The sequence below is a fragment of the Penicillium atrosanguineum genome (genome assembly GCF_028827265.1).
Source record: "Penicillium atrosanguineum strain IBT 20685 chromosome Unknown utg000002l_segment0_segment0, whole genome shotgun sequence".
Lineage (NCBI taxonomy): Eukaryota > Fungi > Ascomycota > Eurotiomycetes > Eurotiales > Aspergillaceae > Penicillium > Penicillium atrosanguineum.
Genome location: NW_026623134.1, coordinates 3,398,270 through 3,423,186, shown reverse-complemented (window position 1 = coordinate 3,423,186; position 24,917 = coordinate 3,398,270). Strand labels below are relative to the sequence as shown.

Below are 24,917 nucleotides of genomic sequence, written 5' to 3'. Positions count from 1 at the left end.
TCCGCAACAAATGTCGCTGGCCCAGCAAGTTTGATAGCCAAACCCCGCCCGTCCTTTCTTCATCTACCGGTACATCTACAATAATGTGACTATCTCTTCCCATATTTAGAGCCCTGGCCGATAAAGGAACAATGGGTTCGGCCCTCCTGATTATTCGAAAATTCAAGATAAGCCAAGAGCATCCTCCGCCACCACAAGCAGGATCTCCCAGATCAATGGCAATCATGCGCACTGGGAGATGCCAGGTCCCTTTCTCACCTTCCATAACAGTACCGAGATTTTGGTAGTACATGAATCGGAGAGAATTACGATGGCGACATGTATTCCTTTGAATCTGGTCGAAATTGAACCTCATTATAGCCCATCTTGCATGGAGGAAATTACCTCTTTGTCGAAAATACATCAAGGGTACCAGGGAACTGATCGTGTACAAATCATCTTGTAGGAATTGAAGGTATTTTTACCATATGGTGCCTTTTCGTCAGACATGAGAGTGATTTGTACAAATTAGTTAGGGCACTTCAAAAATTGCGAAAATATTGATTTACGGTTGAACCTAGGCTCCATTTAAGTTATGGTTTCCCAGTCAGTATCAAAATAATGGAATCGGCTACCGCCGGCCTCGTTCTATCGGCACGCGCGGGGGGAGCCGAAGCCTCGATCCAATTCCGAACATAACTAACTGTCAACCCGGACCGATTTTAGCTTCATAGATCCCCCAGATTCCATATCGGCGGATCTCGGCTGATTTCGGATATCAAAGAGATCTCCATTGCCCCACAGCCTGCGGTTAGACTCGCCCAAGATCGCTCGTCAAGTGAAGGGCGCGGTCTTGCTTAATAAACCAAGTCTTGCCGTTTATCTGCAGCTTTCCAGACCCACCCATCGCTCCTCTTTCCCAACGATTTCATTATGTCGCACGAAAAAGAACGCCACCATGTCGTCGCCATCGAGGCCCTTCATTACCAAATACCAGAGTTCGACATACCTGGGGCATACACCAAGGCTGTCCACCGCTGGACCGAGCCATCCGAGCTTATCGAGCGAATCAAAGATGCCACAATCGTCATCACCACGACAATTCGTCTGACTTCGGAGGTTCTAGACGTTGAAGCCACTCCAAAGCTCCGTCTGATCGTGATCATGGCAACCGGCACGGATTGTGTCGATCTAGCAGCAGCCAAGGCCCGAGGAATCCCCGTGTGCAACTGTCCAGGTTCTAATGTGGACAGTGTTAGTGAGCACGCCATTGGACTTTATTTCGCTACGCGACGAAAGCTTGTCACCTTGCATAATGCAACCGTTGCTGTGCCTGAAAGCCCGGATCTTAATACCGAGTGGAAAATGAACGGGTCGTTACGGCCGAGATTGTCTAGATCAGATGGACTGGGCCCGTTGTTGTGTAGTGATGAAACTGTCGGTATCATTGGATACGGAATGCTAGGAAAGCGCATTGAAGCCTTGTCTAAGGGTCTTGGCATGAAGGTAAATATAGCCGAGCGAAAGGGGGTGGCTCCTCGAGGAGACCGGATTGCCTTTGAGGATGCCTTGAAGCAATCGACAGTTTTGTTTTTGTGCTTGCCACGAAGCCCGGAAACAATCAACTTGATCTCGACTGCAGAATTCCAGAAGATGTCTCCTCATGCTTTGTTGATTAATGTTGCAAGAGGCGGGATTGTCGATGAGCAGGCTTTGCTTGAAGCTCTTCAATGCCGTACCATTACAGGAGCGGCCACCGATGTGTACGCCATAGAACCTTGTGGAAGAGGAGACTCCCCTTTATTGAGCCCTGAAGCAGCGGAGTTGAACTTGGTTTTGACGCCTCACCTCGCTTGGTATGCTGAAAGAACGTTGCATAACCTGGAGGCTACTGGAAAGGCCACTGTCGAGGCATGGTGTCTTGGTCGACCTATCAATCAAGTTCAATGATTCCCCTAGCGGAGTCATAAATGGCAGACTATCCAATATTTTCCAAGAATTGAATAAAATGATGATTAGGTACAGTAGGCAGGGCTTAATGGGCTTAATATTAGATATTGGGCTTGGTAGACAAAAGCTCTCGGCAAACTCCGCCGGCACTCGGCAAAGTCTTCATCTTTGCCGCCCTGATTTTCTCTTCTACAAGTCTTTGCCGTCCCGATGCCGAGGGCTCCCGATGCAGATGCGCGACGTCGAGCGCGTACGGTTTGTATTCGATGTCATAGCTCTAAGGTTAGATCTTTCTATGCGAACGACAAATTGTGACTTTAACTCTGAATCCAAAGGTCCGATGCGATCTTGACAGTCGCCTGCCAAGTAGCCCTTGCAGCCGCTGTCAACGGGAAGGCTACCAATGCCTGTACGCATCATGTATCAATTAAACCCGCTCCAAAATTGACCCTCTTAGTGCACATATTGGTCCCCGAAAGCAGAAAGCACTTCGCACTTCCCTGGCAACACCGCATTCTGAAACCTCGCGGGAACAGCTAGTCCCGACGACACCACAGCAAGCAACACCTTCACCTTATGTCCTACACGACCGCACTTTCCAATGCACCGGGGCAAACAATGGCTCTAATACAAATCTACCAAATCTGGTTTTTGGGGCCGACATGATATTGCAAATCAGCCAAGCGACCAATCTTCCCACGCCCACGATGAAACAAGCATTGAGCGATTTCTACTTCAAGGAGCTTTTCTCATTGGTACCAGTCATCGATCGGGGGCAATCGGAAATAGATTCTTCTATCTTGCTACAACAATGCATATGCTTCGCTGGGAGCATCATGCGGCAGTCGACCGAGCCTGCCGAATGGTCTCCATCCGCGATCTACGGACGCATTAAGACGTTGATTTTCCTGCGGCATGACCCTGCTCCATTTCATATGCTCACAAGCCTCTGTATCTTGGGTATCTGGCTCGCTTACTCCCCCGAAGACTTTGTTCTGGATAATTGTTGGCAATGGATAGGTATGGCCATTCGGCTGGCTGTCCAGTTGCGATTGCATGAGCAGGAAACATATGCCACACTACACCATCCTGGAAGGATTAGAAGGATATGGTGGTATCTCTTCAACAACGATACATTACAAATGGCCTGCTCCGGACGCCCTGGGGTGTTCCCCTTGAAGCAGACTCGTGTGAGCTTACCGGTCCCGAGTGATTTCGATCACCAAGACACTGGCGCCCGGGTCTTCTGCGAGCTTACCTCCCTCTGCAAATTGCTCAGAGTGATCCTGGAGCATGGCCAAGACGATAGCTGTTCACAGGGAGAAGTTGATTCAACATTGGATAAGCTTGGTCTATGGAGACAACGCTTGCCTTCGGACCTGCAGCTTTTCGATATATCTGCGAACACGAGGCAACCATATAATCGCCAAGTTATTGAACTGCACGTCATCTATCTGGCAACCACCATATTAGCCAGCTTCCTTAGTCGGCGCGACAATCCATCATTGTTCAAATACGCGTCAATGGCAGCTTCATCCTGCATCTCCCGACTCTACGAAGAAATTCTCCTTCACGAAGAAGTCACATATCTCCTCCCAATACACTCTTGGGTGAACTTGGTTGCAGCTATCCCACGAGCATTCACTGATAGCGATACGTTGAACCCGGAGCGAGCCCACGAACTGAAAATCAGCCAGCAGGTGCTGGACAAGCTAGGGGAGAAGCACACATCCGCTGTTATGATTCGAACCCGGCTGGAAACACTCAGAAACCCCGGCGAGGGGGAATTTTCTTCATCTGCAGATATATTGTGGCATTCACTCCCTGCACCAGTCTTAGATGATAAGGAACAGCGTGTGCTCTTTTTGTTCCATTTTCCTGTCAACTTCTCTCCGATGTTGGATTTTCTCAGCGCGGTGGGAAGTCTAGACCAGCAGCAACTCGATTCTTTCGCCATGGATAATAATGCTGTGGATTGGTCTATCGAGTGGTCTTCGTTTTTATTTGACAGTGCCATGAGCGTGTAGTAGATCTAGTCTGGGTCTCATTCGAGCAAATTATGTACCTAGCCAAAATAGACATGGTCCTCTTGGAGGACAAAAAGCAATAGAGGATCCAAGGCATGAGAGATTCAAACTCAACCACAGGGTTGCTTAGTCGATGAGAGCTGCGCAATGTCTAGCTCGAAGCAGTAATTTTCTACACAGTGAGGACCTTGGAAGAACACTTGAGAGAAAGAGTCTAAGTTGTCGAAGCGAAGCAAGTCTATCTAGCCCGACCTCTCGATCGGTTCCAACCATCGGAATATTGGTAAAATATACAATACATCACAGCTCATCCTTCATCTCCGCCGGCGGAGGCATCGGTCGACCGGAATCAGTAGCCAGATCGACACCAGTCTTCTTGCGCCACTTCTCCCACAATGCAAAGAACTCCTTCTCCATGCCACTCTCCATCTCATCAGGCAAAACAACCACATACTCAACATAAAGATTGCCCGGCTCATCATCACCCTCCTGGTGATCATGATCATGCAACCCACCAACAGAGTAATACGGCATACCCTCTCCCTTCACCGTCTCAACAGCCAAGGGCTGCACAACATCCCCCCTCTTCCTCCCAAGCCTAACAATATGGCCATCAAGATGCGTCACATTCCTGCTCCACCCACCCATCCACGCCTCTCTCAAAGATAGCGTCTCCTTGAAGTAAAGATCCTTCCCCTTCCTCCTGAAGAAAGTCCCATCCGTCCTCTCCTCCATCTCAACCCCCAACTCAGGCTCTTTCTCATCTAGAATCACAATCAAATCACCAGCAACCCAGTCCGGGCTCTCATCGGCATCATTCTCAAACACCAGTCTGTGTCCCCGTTCCATGCCCGGCTCAATCTCAGCAGTCGTCTCAACACCCTTCCTAACAACCCTCGCGCCCTTACAAACAGGACACGGATTCTTAATCTGCTTCCCCTGTCCTCCGCACTTATCACAAGCCATCTGAACCTGCTGGAACATGCCCGGCGCAAGCATATGTTTCTGAATCACCACTCCCCGTCCATTACACCGATCACACGTCTCAACCTTGTGATCCCGAGATCCGGACCCCTCGCACGAATCACATATCTGCTGCTTCTCAACGAGGAATGAGATCTCGCGACCCATGTAGAAATCCCGAAGCGGTAATTGCGCTTTCACTTCCATGTCCGGCCCACGCCGCGCACCGGACGAGTGTCCGAAGTGTCCGCCGCCGCCGAAGAAGCGTGAGAATAGATCGAAGGGATCACCGCGGCCGCCAGCTTGTTCACCTTTACGATGTTGTTCGACGCCGGAATGCCCGTATTGGTCGTAGATTTTGCGAAGGGAGGTGGTGGAGAGGACGTCGTATGCGTCTGCGAGTTCGACGAATTTCTCACGGGCTGATTCGTCGTTGCTGCAATGGTTTGAGTAAATTGTGTGGGTGTAGGTGTTGAAAGAGACTCACGGGTTCTTGTCTGGATGGTACTTCTTGCTGAGCGTGCGGTACGCGCGCTTGATATCTTTCTCGGAAGCCGACTTGTCCAGACCAAGCACTTTGTAGTAATCTTCTGCTGCGAGCACGAGTACTGAGAACAGTACTACAGCAAGCGCGAGTAATAGGCGGTTTATGTACATCTTGTGTGTGGGCGAGCAGGTCGCGTGTGTTGGGAATTGGCGTCGGGGAGATGTGTTTCCCGCTCGTGAGTGCTTGAGCTTCGAGAAGCTGGAGCTGCGGGTGGTGGGGTTGGCGTGGGTGTCGATTAGGTGGTAGTCATGAGGGTTGGCGATCGGGGAACCCGGATTGTTTGTTTAATCGCGCAATGGGGTGATGGGGGTTTTGTGTAAGGTTGGATGTCGCCGCGAGAAATGGCCAGCTAATCCTTATCGAAGTCACGTGGGTGGTATACATATGTTATACATACATGGCCCGCCCAGGTTTATTTTAAAGAGTACATACGGATGAGAGGACGAGATCTGAAAGAAATGAAACATCTGAAATAATCGAAGTTGGTTAAAGTGATAGGAAGTTCAATATTTCAGTACAGCGCTGTTTGTTACATAGGTGCGCCATCGTGTCCTCATGAGCGGTTGATATCAATCGTAAATCATTAACGCAGGGTTTCAAGAATAAGAACGAATATTCCCTCATCACGCTCCAGCAACATCAAAAATGGCATTATGCCAGGTATGTCCCAGACCGTGGGTTTCATCTCCATCCTCAATCGCCTCCTGAGCTCGGGTCGCCTCGTCATGCCAGGTCTTGACAATGCTACCGGGCGCATAAATACCCTTGAAGACTCCAGACTTTGGAGGCTCAATAGCGATCCGAGCTTCCACGTCCGTGTCGGCGGGCTTCAATCGTGCGAGTACGGCGCGCACAAACGTCCCCAGGTCCTCCGGATTGGCGATGCGAGTCGCACGCAGACGCTCGCGGGCAAATATCAGCTCCCGGTTCAAGGCGTGGGCGGCACCCACTATCTCTTCGGCGATTTTCTTTTCAAGGACTCGGCGGACGAGATGTTTCAGGAATGGCTTGGTGAGCCAGAGGAGGAACCTCCACTTGCTCTGTGAGACCTTGTAGTCGAGCTTGTGGATGCGCACTCGGACGTTGCGGAGTGTAAAGATTTGTTCCAGGTTGCCGCGACCGACCTCTACCTCCAGGCTGATGTCGATACCTCGGCGGTCAAGATAGAAGCTGGCGATGCCTTCATCCTTCATGTGCCAGAAAAGAGTGTGGGTCTTCAACCAGTATCCGAAGTCTTGGGCACTGATGTTCAGACCTTGGACTGTCACCCTGAAGACGGTCTTGATGTCCGTCTGGGTCTGTTTAGAGTGTTTCTTGACTATGTCGATGTCGTTGCGAGTGGTAAGGTGCATGCGGTACGGAAGGAATGAAGAGAAATTGACAGTATGACCCGGTTCCAGGATCAAATTTTCCAGAAGAAGATCCATCTCGGGAGCTGCGACTTCCAGACGGGGAATAGGCACATACTGGATCATGCGCAGAACGACAGGAAGGAAGACATTAACCAAGTCGGCTGGGAGATCGGTGCTCTTGTCGTTGTATGCGCCCCATGCATCATCGTATAGCTTCTTGGTAGCATTGACCAACTTGGAAATAGCAGCATCCTCAGGTAGCGCGCGCAATGTACGCTTGGTCTGTGCCAGGAACTCCACAATGTCGTCGCGGAGCCCGGTCTCTGAGCCCACTTTCTCCGATTGCTTCTGCAGTTCATCGAGCTTCTCGGGGGCGGAATCGAAGAACTCGGGATCGGTGAGCATATCCTGCAGAGATGTGCCGACTTCTCCCATCATCTGCTCAAACTCGGGATCTTTGTTGGCATGGCGCATAACATTCTGGAATTTCTTCTGGAGCTCCTCCCATTCCTTCGCACTGCCGAACATGCGCAGTAAATCCCAGAACTGGTCCACCGCTTGCTTCAGATCAGCATTAGCCTCGACATTTTCCCCGGCTGTCGAAGCCGTGTCCTCGGCGGCATTGGCATAGAACATAGCATATCGCTGAACCATCTGCGCAAGCGTCGACACAGAATCGGAATAATCAGTCCTCTGCCTCAATTGCTGAACAGTCTTCTTAAGTCGAAACAGAAGCGTATCCCTCTCCCGACCAGTGAAATGCTCCTTAGCACTCTTCAGCGCTTCCTCCCCAGTATGAGCAATCCCCTCCCCCGCAACCCCTGCAACCGTGGTTACTTCTTCCACGACTTCCTCTCTCGAGACCTCACGGCCCTCATCGGCTCCGGCCCCCATCAGAGCCTCCTCCTCATTCTTCGAAGGTCTGACCTGCTCCGCAACCAGCTTCGACGTCTCAGAAAGCGACTCGGCCGTATCCGCAAAGATCTGCTTCCCAACAGTAGCGACATCATCGACAAAGAGCCTGAAATCAGCATTCGTCAACAGCAAACTCCCCACGGTCCGAAAACTGTCATATGCTGTAATCTCCGTATTAGCCAAGACCCAGTTAAGCCCCTCCGTCAACGGAAGACCCACCAGCTCTAGTATCCGCACGCGCCTTCACACGTGCAGCCTGCTGCGATACTTTATCCCCATCAATCTCCACGCGTGATCGCACGACATGCCACAGGAACTCCTGTAGCTGGTCATCATTGTTCTTCTCAAGTAGCAGCTCGATAAAGGTGGTCAACCACAGCCGTGCGTCGCGAACGAGTTGACGGCCATGGGAGCCGATCTCCTGGTTTCGAAGATTGAGGACGTCAGAGGCAAGTAGGGTGCGTAGGTTTGCGATTGTTTGTTCTGTTGTTGGCATGTATCCCTCGGAGAGAGCGCGTAGCATCTGGTAGGAGTGGAGCTTCTGGTGAAGGCGGCGCTGGCGCGAGGTGTCGTCCTCGTAGCGCGGGAGAAGGGGCTCAGTTTCGGAGGGCATGTTTGATGGTGGCCCTTGATATGGGCTTGGGCATGCGTGTAGGTGTGCTTGGGATGGCAAAGGGATGGAAAGGGGATGTTGGTGGGATGTTGATGGGATGTTGATGGCAGGAGCTATGCTACGAGCTTACAGCTACAAGGAGGGGAAACGGCAACCCTGTTTTTGTGGCGATGACGACACCTTGGCACAAGTGTAACGACGTGGTTGCTATTATAATAGCCCTCGGCCAGAGCCCATTTAAAGGGCGTTTTCGATGAGGGAATTGGAATTGAGGGCAATTATAACAGCATAGGGAGGACAGCTAGGAGCTAGGTATGCATACTCCGTAGCCGGGATGGAAATCCCTCAGCGATCGGCGGATCTGGGGAAGCTCTTCACGTAACCAGGCTGCACCAATTAGACTTTTACTTGCTTTCGGTAGACATAGCGAAGTGATTAGGTTCAGAAATTAATTCAATTATTGTATTGTATTTCTTCTCTTCTCTTTTCTTTTCTTTTCTTTTTCTGTTTATCCTAATTCAGTCAATTTTATGTAATTTCCAAGGTTGGCCTGTGTATTTTTAGTCCTTGCGTTTGGTTCAACCTGAAGATCATAGGGAATGGACTGCGCAATGATAGATCGGACATGAGGGAAAAAGAGGAAACCCCGAGTATTGTTGAGTGTCGAACGTCGGAGCATTGGCATGCCAAGCATGACTGAAACCACGCGTATTTCTCAGCGCTAAGCCTTTCAATCCCAACGGTCTCACCACTTCTGCAGTTCTGCTGCAGGGAGACTAGGACCAAAGATCCAATCAACTGCCCCTGGATTCCGATTTTCTCGGTCGGGAACGAGAATCCACAGTTGAAAGACCGAGAGAAATGAAAAAGAAATCAAAATCAAAATCAAAACCCACGCAGGCCGTGCTGGGGGCTGAATGGGCAGGAAATATAAGTGCCGGGACGTCCCCGTCGGCGACGGAAGCCATTCAGGAAGCCGGACGGTATTGATAACGCGGCCAACACGAAACAGCCCAAAGTCCCATTTCCCATTCCGTCGTCTCCGTCCGGCGCTGTGTTTTCCTATCACGCAAGTCGCCATCGGCGGCAGGCTCCGCTTGCCGCCTCCCGCTGGGCTCCGTGCGGGCAGGGGGGCTCTTGTGTCTTTTTTTTCTAGAAGGCCAAGGGTTCCTTTTGTAAGCTCGGAGTTTAGGCTGAAAGTTCCATCTCGGCGACAGGCTCCACTTCGGCAGTATCTGCGGCTCTGGAAGCTCGTTGAAGTGGAGGTCGATGGCTGGGCAGACCCATACTTAGCTTCCCCCCGGCCTCCTGAACCAGTGAGGTGCCAGATGAGCGGACGCCCACGCGAGTACATTTTCGTAGTTCGAGATTCTACCGTGTAGAACTCTGACTTGCAGCTAGGAGTCCGACCAAGTGCCCTGCTGTACAGTGTAGCTCGGCTCCCGGGGCTGATCTCGGTGAGATAGGATGGAATGTACCGTGTAGAGAGTGTGCAGGATCAATGTACCATCGTCGATCTACGCAGTCTACGCAGTCTCGACAGTCTAGACAGTCTAGACAGTCTAGGGCCCCCCGACCAGCCCTAAAGATGCAAACTCCGCAACCAAGATTGGAGTCACTCGGCGCTTTCCGACTCCACACGGCGATTCCAACCCCCCTCCTTACTTGGGTCGTTTCCCAAAAAAGAAAAGAAGCTTTGTGAGGGATCCAGATTCCACCGTCGATTCACGAGCAACGGTTCGCTGCCAGCACCGAAATATCCACATCCTGGGTCCCCTTCCTGACCCTCATCCCTTCCTGCATCCCCGACTCTTCCCGACTCCAAATCATGTCCTCGTTTTTACTGAGCCTTGACCGTCCTTGTCCGGGTCCGGTTAATTTTCACTCGGAATGTCTGGGATGATGTGCGCTCGATTGCCCCAGGGGGAAGCCTAGCCTGCGGCCAGTACATAAAATCACTGTTCTCACGCCCCGTCTCTCTCATTTCTATCATTCATCTTCTGCCCCGACGAACAAGCTACGCTCTTCGTCTGACACAATGGCTCGGTTTTCTCCTCAACAAAGTCGTCCGGTTCACGCGACTCCCTTCATGAACCACTCCACCACTCCTTCGTATGTCGCCGTCGCGTGAGCCTGCATGGTCTCTCGCATTGCCTCGAGACCTCCTCAGGGACACATCGAAACAGTTCACTAACATGACACTCTTCTAGAGATGCCAACTATGACACCGCCAACCCTTCCTATATCCGCAAGTACCTGCGCACCTACGGCCTCACGCCTCCTCGCTCCGAGAGCTATGAAACACAAAAGACCCGTTGCCTGTCTCAGCTTGGCCTGAAGAACACCGATATCGACAAGTTCCAGTACCTCAGCACTCTCCGCAAGAACAATGTTCACCTCTTCTACCGTCTGGTCACCGACCACTTGAGGGTATGCAATCCGAGGCCATGATTGGCCAGACCCAGGAATTAGCATGAGCTAACGAATCCCTGCAGGAGCTGACGCCTCTGATCTACACCCCCGTCGTGGGCGAGGCCTGCCAGCGTTGGTCCGAGATCTATCAGCAGCCCGAAGGTACGTACTTTATGACTCAAGTTCCGCACGAAGATGAACCGGCGCGCTAACTCCGATTTAGGTATGTACCTGAGTTGGGAAGATCGCGGAAATCTGGCGGCCGTCATCGCCAATTGGCCCCAGCCGAATGTCGAGATCACATGTATCACCGATGGCTCCCGCATCCTCGGACTGGGTGACTTGGGCATCAACGGCATGGGTATCCCCATTGGCAAGCTCGCTCTGTACACGGCTTGTGCCGGTATCCGTCCCGAGGCCACCCTGCCTTTGACCCTTGATCTGGGTACTAGCAACAAGACCCTCCGGGAAGACCCGCTGTACATGGGTTCCCGCCGTGACAAGATCAGCCCCGAGGAGGAGCGTGAATTCTTGGACGAGTTGATGTCGGCTCTGACCGAGCGCTGGCCTGGGTAAGTTTTTCCCATTCTCGTCTCCTCGTATCCTCGTGTCATCCCGGAACGACCCCGGGTTGAGGGGGATCTGCAAGGTCCGAAGCATGCTAACGGGAAGTTTAATTTAGTATTGTCATTCAGTTCGAGGACTTCAAGAATCCTTTCCCCGCTCTGGAGCGTTACCAGAACAACTACACCTGCTTCAATGACGACATCCAGGGTACTGGCGCTGTCATCCTTGGCGGTGTCATCAACGCTGTCAAGCGTTCCGGTCTCGCCTGCAAGGACCAGCGTGCCGTTTTCTTCGGTGCTGGCTCCGCCGGTGTCGGTGTCGCCAAGCAGATTGTCGACTTCTTCGTCCGCGAGGGCATGTCCGAGGAGGATGCCCGCAACTGCTTCTACCTCGTCGACACCAAGGGTCTCGTTACCGCTGACCGTGGTGACAAGCTCGCCGACCACAAGGTCTACTTTGCTCGCCAGAACAACAACGGCCAGCAGTTCAAGACCCTAGAGGAGGTTGTTGACCACGTTCAGCCTACCATCCTCATGGGTCTCTCCACCATGGGCGGTGTCTTCACCCCCGAGATCCTCCGCAAGATGGCTGACTGGAACACCACCCCCATCATCTTCCCCCTGTCCAACCCCTCCTCCAAGTCCGAATGTGACTTCGAGACCGCCGTCAAGGCCACCGATGGCCGCTGCCTCTTCGCCTCGGGCTCCCCCTTCCCCACCATGTCTTTCACCAACTCCCAGGGCCAGACCAACACCCACTACCCAGGACAGGGTAACAACATGTACGTGTTCCCCGGTATCGGCTTGGGCAGCATCCTCTCCAAGGCCGTCCGTGTCACCGACAACATGATCTACGCCTCCGGCGAAGCTCTCTCCAAGGCCCTTACCGCCGAGGAGATCGAGCGCGGCCTCCTCTACCCTGACATCACCCGCATTCGTGAAGTCAGTGTCGTCGTCGCCCGCAATGTCATGCGCGCCGCCCAAGAGGACAAGGTCGATCGCGAGGTCGCCCTCCGCAACATGTCCGACAAGGACCTCGACAACTACATCAAGGTCCGCATGTACGATCCCCACACTGAGGTCCGCTCCCTCGAGCGCGAAGTCGGCCACCTCCTCTCCAGTCTGGGCAACCTCACCCCCTTCTCATCCGGTTCCCCTACCGAGGAGGTCAACGGAACCCCGTACAAGCTGTAAGACTTTTCCGTCCAGCTGCGGTTTCATGTGTTCATTACCGGCGCCTTTTTCTTTTTTCTTCTTGTTCTAATGGACCCAGGATCATTCCGTGAACTTTGATTAGTATATATCTTTTGCTTATGTTTGGTTTCGAGCGTCATTTCGGATTGGATATGGTTTTTTTTTTCTTTTTTTTGGTTTTCTTTGGAATACCCTTCATTGTTGCACTTTGGCTTGATGCCTTTGCATTTGGGATCGGATGTCGATCGTTGAATCGAATAAAATTGGACCATCTACTTAACTTCACTCCACTTTCTATCTAAACGTACGTCCACTTGCCGTAGACACTGTTACTTAATGTCTATCTTGTTATTTTATGTCCAGCTTCTGGATAGAATATGCCGCAGTTGACCTCGCGTTGAACCTAGCTACTTGCGACTAGTGTAAGGGCCAGCTACACTTCGACCGAAAAATTCTGTTTCCTCCCCCGGCCTGTGGTTCGGCCGAGAAAAGACTGATTATGTATACTTCCATGATGTCTACCTGGCTATGTAGGTAGCTAAGAACCTTCCTTTGCACCGACTCCTCCACAAGTCTCTATCTAACAGCATATTCACTTCTGTACCTATCTACTTCTCTAGTGGCCACTGGAAACTCTGACATATTGCCATATGGGAACAAATCAGTTGATTATGAGTCTAATAAAACTCTCTTTCTCAATTACAAAGCGCCTACAAAGCACCGGCCAACCTTCCAAGCTCGGATCACATGCCGTCGGAGGAACTAAAAACGCCGACTCCCAACACGGAACACCTTGGTACAATGCCCCACTTACAACTGCAGAAAGCATTCGCATTGCATTCTGGATTGACCTTAGATCGCTCAGAGGCCCACCGGATCCCAGCGTAGATCGACAGCGAAGAACACGGCGCAGTGAATCTCTCCGCATAACGATGACTAAGAACCGAGGCTATTTTCGTCGTAATCGTAAGATTTCTTATTTTCATATCTTTCGTCAATTTCTTCAGTTGGCCTGTGTTCACTACTCTATGCAGTTGTTTCTCTTTCTGATCGAGATTTGTACATAAAATTTCGGTTTGTACGCCACTTTTATCCCTTTGGCGTGTATGGCTGACCGACCCCTGTCCGATCTGCAGCTTCAGTCTATATCGCATTCCCAGGCCTAGACTATACATACATCTGCTTGTCCAAAGACCCAACATACAGCATGCATTCAGTTCTAGCAGACCCGGTCAAGCTCCCATGCGGCTTGGTCTTCCCAAACCGCCTCTCCAAGGTCAGCATCCCATCCATAAAATCCAACCCCAACTGCGCGACAAGCACTGACAAACAACCAGGCCGCAATGGCCGAACAAATGGCTACAACCAACACGCCTAACGAACCTCTTAATTCCGCATATGACCAATGGTCCCGTGGCGGCTGGGGCAGCATCCTAACCGGCAACGTCCAAGTCGACGTAACCCACCTAGGCAGCCCCTACGACCCAGCCCTCCACGGCGAATACAAGGGTCCAGCTGACTCTGCCCTTGTCGCAGAGTGGAAGAAATACGCCGACGCATGCCAGAAACATGGAACGCCTGCAATTGTCCAAATCTGCCATCCGGGACGCCAGTCTTTCCGCCCTGCCGGTCGACGCGGGATCTTCGGACAGACTATTGCTCCTAGCGCTGTGCCAATTAATATCGGCAATAGTATCATTGAGCGCGTTATTGCATGCTTGGCGTGGGCTCAGCCGCGCGAGATGAGCACGAATGATATCGAGAAGGCGATTCGCTCGTTCGTTGATACGGCACGGTTGATGGCTGATGCTGGGTTCTCGGGCGTTGAGTTGCACGGTGCTCATGGATATCTGATGGGTACTTCGACCATTCCCATTCCAATCGCAGTTTCCATCTGATTCTCTAACATTATAAACAGACCAATTCCTAAACCCAAAAACCAATCTTCGAACAGACGATTACGGCGGCACACCCACCAAACGCGCGAAATTCATCCTTGAAATCCTGCGTCAAACCCGCGCAGTCGTCCCTAAGAACTTCGCAATCGGTATCAAACTAAACTCAGCAGACCACTCCTCATCAACCTTCGAAGACACAATGATGCAAATCTCCCTCCTCGTCGAAGCCGGGATCGATTTCATGGAAATCTCAGGCGGGACCTACGAGGACCCCCGAATGATGGGATATCCCGTATCCCAATCCCAGGCCCCTAAATCCGAACGTACAGCAGCAAGAGAAGCCTTCTTCCTCGAATTCGCTCACGAAGTCAGGAAGAGGCATCCGGATCTCGTGTTGATGCTGACGGGTGGGTTTAGGAGTCGGGCTGGGGCTGAGGCGGCGGTCAAGGATGGGGCTTGTGATCTTGTAGGTATCGGGAGGCCGAGTGCGGTCGAGCCAGGGTTTGCAGGCAGGTTGTTGGATGAGGGGGTCAAGGATGAGGAGGCGGTGCTTTTGTTGGAGAAGGTTCCTACTCCTTGGTTTTTGGGGTGGTTGCCGAGGAATTTGATTGGGGCGGGAGCTGAGAGCGTGAGTCTTTGTTCTTCTGCCTTGAAGCTATTTTTGGCGGAGTTTGAGAATTTTGCTAACCTTGGTGACAGACTTATTACGCGGGCCAGATTACTCGGATGGCGAAGGGGTTGGCTACTATTGCACCGGCTCTTGAAGCTTGATAATTGGGATGAAAGTCTGTGGGTTTGGGTATGCTGTTTGATATGCTTTGCTTAGAATATAATATGCTTTTATTTGTATGTGATGCGCATGATACCTACGATCTGATAAATCATTGGTTCGTCGTCCTTTTTCCTGGACAGCAAGGAACTATCAGAAGTCGTTGCCGCATCCGTGTACGCTATTTAAAACCCAGCAATCAAATCCAGGTGCAATCGCAGTATGATGCAAAAATAGGCATGACCAACTTTATGTACTTTCTTGAACCCCCAGGTGTCTGTAGACAATTCCACAACCTTTATTAAATGTATCTCCAATTCCAAGGCTGTTAAAATAAACCGGCCGCCCATTATGAATCTACCGTATCTCAAACCCTGTTTAGCCTTTTACCTGGATCTTTGGCAGTATCATCCTGCTGGCTTTCCTAGTTATTATTTTACCTTGCGTGACTGACGATGTTACTAATGATGCCCCTTGCAGTGACTTAACCTGCGCCATATTTACTGCCAGTAAGTGCATCTCAGACACTTACGAACAACATACGGCGCGATTTAACGCTAGTACTACCAGATGGCCCTGGATACGATGTAACAAAGTCTGAAACCTTCTTATCTGACCAAGTTCTGGACATACGTCTTCTTGTGGAAGCCTCTAATCGGGTGAATCCGTCGTGTCCGGACTGAATAGGGCATTTCAAGGACATTGCATAGTTATCACATTTTCAATTTATTCCCCAGGAAGAGATCTTTCATATCCCTTTCCTCTTGATCCTTCATCGCATCTAATTGCCGGCGCAATTGTTCATTACCCTCCGTCAAGGACTTGATGAACTTCGCCGCCTCCTCAAGGACATATTTTCGGGTGTAATTATGCTTCCCAAGCGCAGGGACAATATTCGAAATGTCTTGATACCCCTGCGAGATGATCTCCCTCCTCTTTTTTTCCGATCGACAATGACAAAGTTTCTGACCAGGCTTCTGTACGCATTTCCGTTTCTTACTCGGTGGCGACGCGTGAGTCTCATTCGAGCTTGGTGGGGTCATGGATTTCCGCTTCTCAGAACCGGATGTGCTCGCGGAGGATATCGATCCAGGCGTTTCGCTTCGGTATTGGCGATGGCGGGAGAAATCAAATCCATTCAACTGGACCGGCTCTGCAATATTTTGGTATTCGGTATTATTTGGAATTTCAAGGTCGTAGTTGAAATCAATGTTCACGCTGTCGCACATGGTTGCCATGTTGCGCATCAGGTTTCGGACTAAGCGTTCCTCTGTCCAAGTGCCAATGGGGCAGGAAAACCCATGATAACAGAAGCTAGGGTCTGAGCCCCATTGCAGACCGTTATCGAGTGGTTGATGTTTTGGTGTATCCCGTCGCTGTGCGACATCTTGGCCTAGGTAAGGCCCGGCGTCGAATTCAGGAGTATGTGTCGCGTGTATGGCTGACATTGCTATCGGTGTGTTAAGGAACGAGCTTATCAGGTCTTGTTTGTGTTCTCAGGCGATGTATGGGCATTTGCCTTTTGAAAGGAGGAAGTTGTCTAGCTGACGTTTGGGGTATCTTGTCTCGTTCATAAAGGGTTACATATAATCTAGGGAGAAGAGATAACCAAAATTAAGTACTTCCGGAGACACCGGGGCTTAATGTCCTAAAACGCATTGTTGAGAATGTCGATCCTCTGAATTCATCTCACCTTGCGAGGGTTTGCGAGTTAGTAGGCTGCCATCATACGTCAATGCCGGAAAGCACCCGGTTTTTGGTATGGGCCCGGGTGCATCCCGGATGGCCACATGCCCAACTGCAGCGTGGTTACTTATTGCGGCATGGTCACAATGAACCTCCGCTTTTGGTTCTGGGGGTTTTCTCGTATTTCTATGAGTTTATTTTACCTCCATCCAATCGTGTCTCGATCATTCCACCCCCGGATTCTCGACATGTGCGCTTTGTGATGTCACGTGAGATCTTCGGGTGCGTTCCGGACATCGCGTTGCCCACTCTTTCCTTCCCAACATTCATGTGTTCCAGCTGAAGAGGATCAAAGCGGCTAGCACCAGTTCAGGATCTCTATTGCCCCGCATTTGTTGAATTGTTCTTGCAAACCGTGGTTCCTGTGGCATACGTGACCCCTTATCGCTCCTTGATTGATGTGTACCATTCCCGGCATGCTGGGGAAAGCAATGAGCTAAAATAATTCACCTTGTCATTCCAAAATCATGTCTTCGAGACATGGGATTTCCAAGAGAGATACACCCCGCCGGCGCAAAGTCTCACTGGCATGTGAATCATGCCGAGAAAAGAAAATACGATGTGACGGCTCCAAGCCGATATGTGGGCCTTGCGAACGACGATCCTATCCGATCGATCGATGCGTTTACAAACTTGAAAATGCTCGTTCGGCCAGCAAAGACGAATATTTGAAAGTACTGCACAGTCGAATCCGGGATCTTGAAGAAATATGCTCCCAGAATGGTGTGGCTGTTCCTCCTGCGCCCCACAGCGTCACTGACGGGGAAGCGAGACTCGACGATATTCCGGAGCCTCAATCTCGTGTGGATCGCTTGAGCACGGAGTCTAGAACCTCTGTTGCTGTGGAGGGGCTTCTTGGGCTAGGCTCAACTCCCGTGGTGCCTGGCCCACATCCTTCGCTGGCTTCTCTTTCACCCGGGACGACCCTACCACCGCTTCGTAATCTAGCTACTTTGCAGCCATCCCAGCCCAGCAGGAGGCCTTCCGAATACGATGGTACCACACCGCAGACGACTTTGGGTTCTTACGATGCCATGCAGCTATCTGGAAATGTCTACCGTTCCCCATCCCTCAATCAACATGGCAACGTTACTGCCATGGGTGCAATATCTGTCGCAGAGGACGCGGCGACCGACTCTCCCCAAGAGCAATATTATGGCAACTCATCCACAGCCTCATTTATGCGCCTCGCAAGAGACTCCATGCCCATCCGGACGTATCTACAAGCTCTGAAGCGAATGGAAAATGACGCACCTGATGCATCCCATCGAGAAACGGGACTGTGGAAGGACTGTAACGATTCAACATTGGGCCTCCAATTCGACGACTTTTCTCTACCTCCTCGAGCCCTGGCAGACCATCTCCTTGAGTGTTACTGGGAAAGAGTTCATTGCCTATACCCCTTCTTCCACCGCCCGAGCTTTGAACAAGCATACGAGAATCTTTGGGGCTCGAGCAAGTGGCCGAAACCCGAGCTACCCGAGCTCAACATCGGACTGGGCGGCTCGTATGATTCGGGCCCTCAGTCTATTGTCTTTCACTGTGCTCTCAATGCTATCTTCGGTTTGGGCTGTCATTTTTCGGATATCCCTGCCGCGGAGCGCGAAGCTGCCGTGTATACATTTTTTCTTCGGGCGAAGCGGTTTGTTGGTCTTGACCTTCTAGACTGTGGGACGATTGGAGTCGTGCAGACATTACTCATTATTGCGATCTTACTTCAAAGTACACCTTACCCAATGCGATGTTGGAACAGTATCGGTGTCGCTTGTCGTGTTGCTCAGGGTCTTGGTCTACATGAAGAATCGTCTCAGCGATCTATCAAGCCGTTGGAGAAAGAGATACGAAGACGCACCTGGCATGGATGTGTCATAATGGATATGTACGAGCACCCTTGGCCCGCATCACTTTTTGAAGGGAATCTACTGACAAACCCAGGATCGTGAGCATGACTTATGGCAGGCCAAGCATGACATCGCACATCTCGCCCGTCCCGCTCCCCGGCATGAGACCCGAATCACAAGAAGATGATCCATGCGAGCTAAGCGGACAACCCTGCGATCACCGATCAGGAAACATGACCTTCTACGTCTCCACAATTGAGCTCTACAAAATCCTAGAGTCGATCCTGTCAGAGATCTACAATGCATGGCAATCTAGCTCACGTCACCACCGCCCAATGTCTCCTAGAGGTCCCAAGCACAAGAGTCTGGATGTCATCATGGAGCTCGATGATAAGCTTTCCGCCTATGAAGCGAGTATCCCTGCAGTTCTCAATTGGACACGCCCTCACCCACCATTCAGCACAACTACCTCCCAAGAATCGATCTTTCAGCGACAACGAAATGTGCTGCGTGCAAGGTAAATCTCCCGCAACTCACAGGCTTTGTTAGATTGCTTACAGTCTCAGATTCATCCATCTCCGGCTCCTGCTTTTCCGACCCATGTTTACGCAGCTATGTTCAGAGGAACGCCTCGGCCTGAGCAGAAATTCCGGCCAAGAGGCAAACAAGAGCACAACCCGCCCTGATAAAAACATTATCTACTCCTCCATGTCTGTGAACTGTGCAGCTGCATGCGTCACGGCCGCTGTGGAGTTGGTCTCACTTGTCTACGAAACGTATCGGACATCTCTGACGGATGCATGGTGGTACAATGGATTCTGTAAGTTGACACGACCCACAAGCTCTAAAATAGCTTAAACTGATTCAGGAAAGATACGTCAACCGCCGGTTTTGTCCTGATCATGTCGTATTCCTGCCACTCGATACTCGACCAAGTAGACGCCCGCACTGTCGACGAGAGCTGGCGCAAATGCGAAGAAGTTCTCTCAGTCATGTCTTTGTTCAGTGTTTCTGCGCGGAACTCGCTTCAATTCTTGAAAGTTACGCATTCGCATATTGTTCAGAACTACACCGGTATGTCTCCTAACTTCACGGGGTTGCATGTTCGCTCGGAGGCTAAGAAAAGACCAGCAGCTCGAAACGAAACCACCATATCTTTAGACCCGAACCAAACACAGCGGAGAGCAACACGCCAATCCGGTCATGAGCTCCCAACTCAGACTACAGGACACGAAGATCACACCTCTCGCGAAACCGAGTCGAACTCCCCAATCAACCCCTTCATGAGCTGGGAAGACACAGGCCTAGGACAAGAGGAATTTGGATTCCTAGGAAGATTCGACCTCCCAGACTTAGCAAGCTGGTTCACAGACGTCCCAGACATATAATTATTATTATTCTCTGTACATGAACAATTACAAAGCATCAAACAGGGTCGTATCAGCATGACTCCAAAAATTTCCCGAAAGATTCTCCAAGGTCTCAAAGTCAGGCATCCATAACGGATCACTCTGATCCTGATCAATCCACGGCGCAAGCTGCAACGCCATTCTAACCGCATGATCCGCCTCATCAGCCGGATACTGCGTAGTCCCCTCCGGCGCGAGTCCCGTCGGATCCGCAGGCGGGAATTTTTCACCCGCTGACATCCCCGGCACGGCTGTGTTTAGCGAGACGCCTCCATGCTGCGCGGTCATTAATTCGGCCATATTTGCGTTGCGGGCTGTTTCGTTGCCTTGGAGCTTTTCCATTGCGGCGTTGACTAGGAGTTCGAATGCGTCGCGGTACTTTTTTACCCATGCTGCGCGCTCGCCCATCACGAAGAGAACTGTTGAGCAGGCGCGGATGTCGTTTGACATTCGGACGGACCAGACTTGGTCTGTGTGGGTCCAGAGGGCGTAGAGGAGGGTGATACCGGCCATGAAGATGGTTTGAACGGCAAGGAAGGAGTGGCCGTATTCTAAAGTTTGGTGAAGGCGTTTGTGAGTTTGGCAAATTTCGCCGGCGGCGCGGAGACAGATGTGGTAGTATGGGTCTGTTATTGGAAGAAGGGGGAGGAACGGTTGGATTAGGAGTCTAACGGCGCGGTTGTAGTGGAGCATTGGGTAGTCGAGGTCTGAACCGGCGAAGCGGAGGAGGGCTGATTCTTTCCATTCTTCAAGTTCGAGGTAGAGAGGGTCCATCTTTGGGCGAAGGGATGAGAGGGGCCGGTCGGCGCGGTAGATTTTATGTTGGATACGGGAGTCGATGCGGCGGAGTCTGAAAAGATAAATTGCGAAGGTTAAGGATGTTGGCTTGCTATGCGGTTGGGGGTTTGTGAGAAGGGCCGGGTCTAAAGTGTCGTCGTCCACGTCTAGTGGTAAGTCGAGGTCAATGTGACGATCGGAGATGCTGAATGGACGACCAAGGGACATTGATACAACTCGTTCGAGGTAGTAGACTACCCAGAATAATCGCCTTCGAATTTGAGTAGTGAATGGGTCCAGGTTGATCTCGTTCGCCTTGCGGTGGAGACCAAGATCGATTGCAGTTCGCATGGCTAATCCGATCATGTACCACATTCCGTGACTGGAGGCTGTGCGAAGGTGATATACCACCAGAAGTACCATTGCCTCGATATTCTCAACAGAACGAGCATCGCACATTGTTGGTACATATTGCAGTGCGGATGTGTAGTATCGCTAGAAACTCGTCAGTGAGTAATAATTGATAATCTGAAGACAGGAATTACCTCAGGCGCAGTATATGAATATTTCTCGTTTTCGCTCAATTTAAGCATAGTAGCACCAATGGCATAGACCATATTTAGCTTGAAGATAGCAAATCGATCAGATTGCGAGAGCTCTTCACGCTTAGTCTTGTACAGCCTCCCTCTCTCCTCGTGAATGCGCCACATTTGCCGGCGGTCCAAAAACGGGTACCGAGAGTGTAAGCGCTGGAAATATGTATCAAGTATTCTTGATCCCATCTCATTGGATGGAGGCTCTAGATTGGCAGGCAAAAGCTCTTCCATTCTCTTAGGGCGATCTCGAATACGCGCACAGCTTTCAGGCCTCGGTATCCCAGGCGGTCCCCCAGGAGGATTCTGAATTTGTCCAGCATATGATGCAGCCTGCTGTTCTTGCATCCTGGAGATGAACTGGTTCCATACACTGGTTTGGACCATTTCGCCCAGATTGGCGGCTAGGGAGAGGCCAGAGCTTGAGCCAACATAGGCAGGGGCTTCAGATGAGCTCAGTGCAAGGAGACCTACAATATCGCCCACTGGGTTGGTTTCAAGGCCGGAAGCTGCTCGAGGCGTTGCTTGGCCTCCTTGGGGTGACCAGACTGAGCCCCCGACGTTCCCGACATTCTGGCCAGTGATCGACTCGTGGCCCAGTTTCCCCTCGAGAAACGCCACCCGTTCTTCAAGAGCGCGTGTGTAACTGGACACAAGTCAGGAAATTTGCATTTCATACACTCAAGATCGCATTCAAGTAAACTCACTCGTTCTCGCGGTCACCATCTTCTCGCACGCTCGACTTGTCGCACGTGACCCCCGCCTTCTGACAGTTGGAGCAAGTTGGATATTCGTTGTCGCACTACATCATAGAGATTAGATTCGGGGTTTCAGCCCAAATCTTTGGTCGTGGACTTACTCTTTGTTTTCTCGTTTTGCAGCGGGTGCACGCCGTTCTCCCGCGTTTGCGGGGATTGTAGTCCTTCGACGCCGGACTGGTCTGTCTGGACGACGCCGGGCTATGTGCAAGCCCGTACATTTTCAGAATGGTATTACAAGGCCGCTCAAGGGCGCATCACGTCACTGTCCGAGTCCGTGTCGGAGGGGTGAACGTGAGGGAAGAATGTCGGGGAGAAAGTCTACGCGGCAGATGCAGGGAATGCCAAGACATTTGTATGCTACCCTCATTTTACCACTAAAAGAAGTGTTTCTCGATGGAAGGGGTTCTTTGATACAATTTTCACGGTATATCTTGATTCCGATGCTAGTATTATTCTTCAAAATGACTATGTGCTTTTTGGTATCAAACGCCATGCAGAGAGAAACGCAAATCAGATGCAAATAAAAACGCCAATAAATCTTCTGTCCTCTATCTACCCTCGGTGGTTTTCTTTTCTTCTAGACTTGCCAGCCCCGGTTCAGCGTGTGAGATAGGCAAAGAAGACTCCGCGAGCGTCGACGTTGAGTGTCGTTTCTCAATTGTCGCGGTAGACTGGGGGCTTTCGGCCTTTGGCTCCCATTCAACAGGCTGTGACTCGGCGAGAGCTGCCTCCGCATCCCTTTCAGCCTGTGCTCGCTTCTCTTCCTCGATCTCTTCTGGATCTTTAACCCGCTCGAGGCCCCGATCGCGAACGAAGCAGCAAGCAAGGAAGCAGACACCGATTAGCGGAACTTGGAGGATGAAAACGGAGTGTGAGGCCTTGGAGTATGCAGTGAGAATTTCTCCCCACTGGGTATCTGTGACGCTTGATTTCGATGGTAGGGTATAGGATGACTTCGTCAAGTAGGAAAATTCCGTCGGGAGGGTCGAGCGCAGCGTTGCTTGCAAGAGGGCGGCCGAGATAGCCAGGCCACAAGAGCCACCCATGCAGCGAAAGAAGTTTCGATTGGAGATGGAAATGGCTCTCTGGGACTTGGTACAGTGTGCTTGCAATGCGACGAGAGTAGGTTGGAAAGTGAACCCGATTCCTGTGCCGGTAATGGCGACAATAACTGCGATAACAGCTGGATGAGTATGGGCATCGAAGAGAAGAGTCAAGCCGGCACCCCTGTAAGAAACTATTAGAATCAAATCGCACACAAAACGGTCAATTAGATAAGACTCACAAAGTCCAGAGGCCAAAGCCAACCCAGATAATCTCTCCATAACGTTTTAGTCGAGAAATATACTGCCCAGAGCATACAGACGCGATCGACTGGAAGGTCACCATGGGAGCAGTCAGTGCTGCTGACACAATTGGAGACCAGCCACGTCCATTCTGGTAATAAAGCGGCAGGTAGTAGAGATATGACTGGTAGACAGCTCCGAGTAGGAAACTCTGCAGGAACAGAGCCGAGATGACCTTGTTCTTGAAGAAATGGACTATATTCCAGTCAGCCAAGGCCGTTTCCGTAGACCATTGAAATAACAACATACCTGGAAGCATTGGAAGTGCAGCCACCTTCCACTCAATGAAAAAAAATGCAACAAAAGAACATCCTCCGATGACAAGCATACTAATCACCATCGCAGAGTCCCAGTTGAAATAAGACCCGCCTCCAGAAATGGGAATCAAAATGAAAATGATTCCAAGAGACGAAGCAAAAACACCGAACCAATCAATCCGGCGTATATTCTTCCGGAAGCTATCCTTGCGAGCGTTGTTCGGGATAAGGAAGTACCCCACAACAGCAGAGCACGCAGCCAAGGGCGAGATCAACCAGAAGAAGCCTCGCCACGTTGACTTCTCGATAAATGCGGCAGCCAGGAACGGACCGATAATGTTTCCCACGCCGAGAGAAGCACCGAGAATACCCTGGTACTTGCCACGCTTTTCGAGAGTGACGATATCTGAGACAATGATCATCGTGAGAGATGTGACACCGCCACCAGCAACACCGGCCAAGCCACGGAAAACGTAGAACATAGCCGGACTAACTGAGAGACCACAAATCAAATCGGCAATGCAAAGTAAACACAAAGCTGAGATGTAAACGATCTTTCGACCGAAGATATCTGATAGCCGGCCGTATAGTACCGTGAACATAGTATTGGCGATCAGAGATGAGGTTCCGGCCCAGGAAATAGTATCTGCGGCTCCTAGATCGCGGGCAATCGTTGGTAATGTGACACTGATTCCATTCTGGTCGACCATAGTGATCAACAGCGAGATGGCTAGACCAGTGAAAACTACCATCAATTGTCCGAAGGGTAGGATGTTGGTTTGGTCGTGAAGGGCCTTTTCGGCCTCACGTTGTCTATTCATGATGAGTTTGGAATGTTAAGACCAGGGTGACTCGTCTTATTATCTTGGAGTTAAGAAGGTATCAAGGCACATCACAAATTCCAAAGTACGCAACTTGATTGCGAAAGCCTGAAAGAAAGAATGCTCGGCCGAAAGTTAAATCGTGGGTATACACGCGACAGATGAGAGATGAGACAGATGA

General features: G+C 51.0%; 10 protein-coding genes across 10 annotated transcripts; 5 read left to right on the top strand and 5 right to left on the bottom strand.

Moving 5' to 3' along the window:
• Window positions 1-912: 912 nt before the first annotated feature.
• On the top strand, window positions 913-1,929 carry N7443_003060 (D-isomer specific 2-hydroxyacid dehydrogenase family protein; the record flags this gene model as incomplete). The annotated part of the gene is made up of 1 exon (XM_056883116.1): window positions 913-1,929. The coding sequence occupies one exon, from the start codon at window positions 913-915 to the stop codon at window positions 1,927-1,929; it is 1,017 nt and encodes a 338-aa protein (XP_056744957.1).
• An 836-nt stretch (window positions 1,930-2,765) lies between these two features.
• On the top strand, window positions 2,766-3,956 carry N7443_003059 (fungal specific transcription factor domain-containing protein; the record flags this gene model as incomplete). Its single annotated transcript, XM_056883115.1, has 1 exon — window positions 2,766-3,956. The coding sequence occupies one exon, from the start codon at window positions 2,766-2,768 to the stop codon at window positions 3,954-3,956; it is 1,191 nt and encodes a 396-aa protein (XP_056744956.1).
• A 300-nt stretch (window positions 3,957-4,256) lies between these two features.
• N7443_003058 (uncharacterized protein) lies at window positions 4,257-5,576 on the bottom strand (the record flags this gene model as incomplete). The annotated part of the gene is made up of 2 exons (XM_056883114.1): window positions 4,257-5,355; window positions 5,407-5,576. The coding sequence occupies 2 exons, from the start codon at window positions 5,574-5,576 to the stop codon at window positions 4,257-4,259; spliced, it is 1,269 nt and encodes a 422-aa protein (XP_056744955.1).
• A 513-nt stretch (window positions 5,577-6,089) lies between these two features.
• Window positions 6,090-8,346, bottom strand: N7443_003057 (uncharacterized protein; the record flags this gene model as incomplete). Its single annotated transcript, XM_056883113.1, has 2 exons — window positions 6,090-7,894; window positions 7,953-8,346. The coding sequence occupies 2 exons, from the start codon at window positions 8,344-8,346 to the stop codon at window positions 6,090-6,092; spliced, it is 2,199 nt and encodes a 732-aa protein (XP_056744954.1).
• A 2,038-nt stretch (window positions 8,347-10,384) lies between these two features.
• On the top strand, window positions 10,385-12,518 carry N7443_003056 (uncharacterized protein; the record flags this gene model as incomplete). Its single annotated transcript, XM_056883112.1, has 5 exons — window positions 10,385-10,473; window positions 10,557-10,776; window positions 10,842-10,920; window positions 10,982-11,330; window positions 11,441-12,518. 5 exons carry the CDS (start codon window positions 10,385-10,387, stop codon window positions 12,516-12,518), a joined length of 1,815 nt encoding a protein of 604 aa, XP_056744953.1.
• A 1,207-nt stretch (window positions 12,519-13,725) lies between these two features.
• N7443_003055 (NADH:flavin oxidoreductase/NADH oxidase family protein) lies at window positions 13,726-15,187 on the top strand (the record flags this gene model as incomplete). Its single annotated transcript, XM_056883111.1, has 4 exons — window positions 13,726-13,794; window positions 13,856-14,375; window positions 14,437-15,044; window positions 15,116-15,187. The coding sequence occupies 4 exons, from the start codon at window positions 13,726-13,728 to the stop codon at window positions 15,185-15,187; spliced, it is 1,269 nt and encodes a 422-aa protein (XP_056744952.1).
• A 711-nt stretch (window positions 15,188-15,898) lies between these two features.
• N7443_003054 (basic helix-loop-helix domain-containing protein) lies at window positions 15,899-16,633 on the bottom strand (the record flags this gene model as incomplete). Its single annotated transcript, XM_056883110.1, has 1 exon — window positions 15,899-16,633. The coding sequence occupies one exon, from the start codon at window positions 16,631-16,633 to the stop codon at window positions 15,899-15,901; it is 735 nt and encodes a 244-aa protein (XP_056744951.1).
• A 765-nt stretch (window positions 16,634-17,398) lies between these two features.
• N7443_003053 (uncharacterized protein) lies at window positions 17,399-20,160 on the top strand (the record flags this gene model as incomplete). Its single annotated transcript, XM_056883109.1, has 4 exons — window positions 17,399-18,810; window positions 18,867-19,289; window positions 19,339-19,592; window positions 19,646-20,160. 4 exons carry the CDS (start codon window positions 17,399-17,401, stop codon window positions 20,158-20,160), a joined length of 2,604 nt encoding a protein of 867 aa, XP_056744950.1.
• A 27-nt stretch (window positions 20,161-20,187) lies between these two features.
• Window positions 20,188-22,530, bottom strand: N7443_003052 (putative C6 transcription factor; the record flags this gene model as incomplete). Its single annotated transcript, XM_056883108.1, has 4 exons — window positions 20,188-21,453; window positions 21,504-22,197; window positions 22,259-22,353; window positions 22,411-22,530. 4 exons carry the CDS (start codon window positions 22,528-22,530, stop codon window positions 20,188-20,190), a joined length of 2,175 nt encoding a protein of 724 aa, XP_056744949.1.
• Window positions 22,531-22,860: 330 nt separating this feature from the next.
• N7443_003051 (putative MFS transporter) lies at window positions 22,861-24,736 on the bottom strand (the record flags this gene model as incomplete). Its single annotated transcript, XM_056883107.1, has 3 exons — window positions 22,861-23,539; window positions 23,598-23,853; window positions 23,908-24,736. 3 exons carry the CDS (start codon window positions 24,734-24,736, stop codon window positions 22,861-22,863), a joined length of 1,764 nt encoding a protein of 587 aa, XP_056744948.1.
• Window positions 24,737-24,917: the final 181 nt, after the last annotated feature.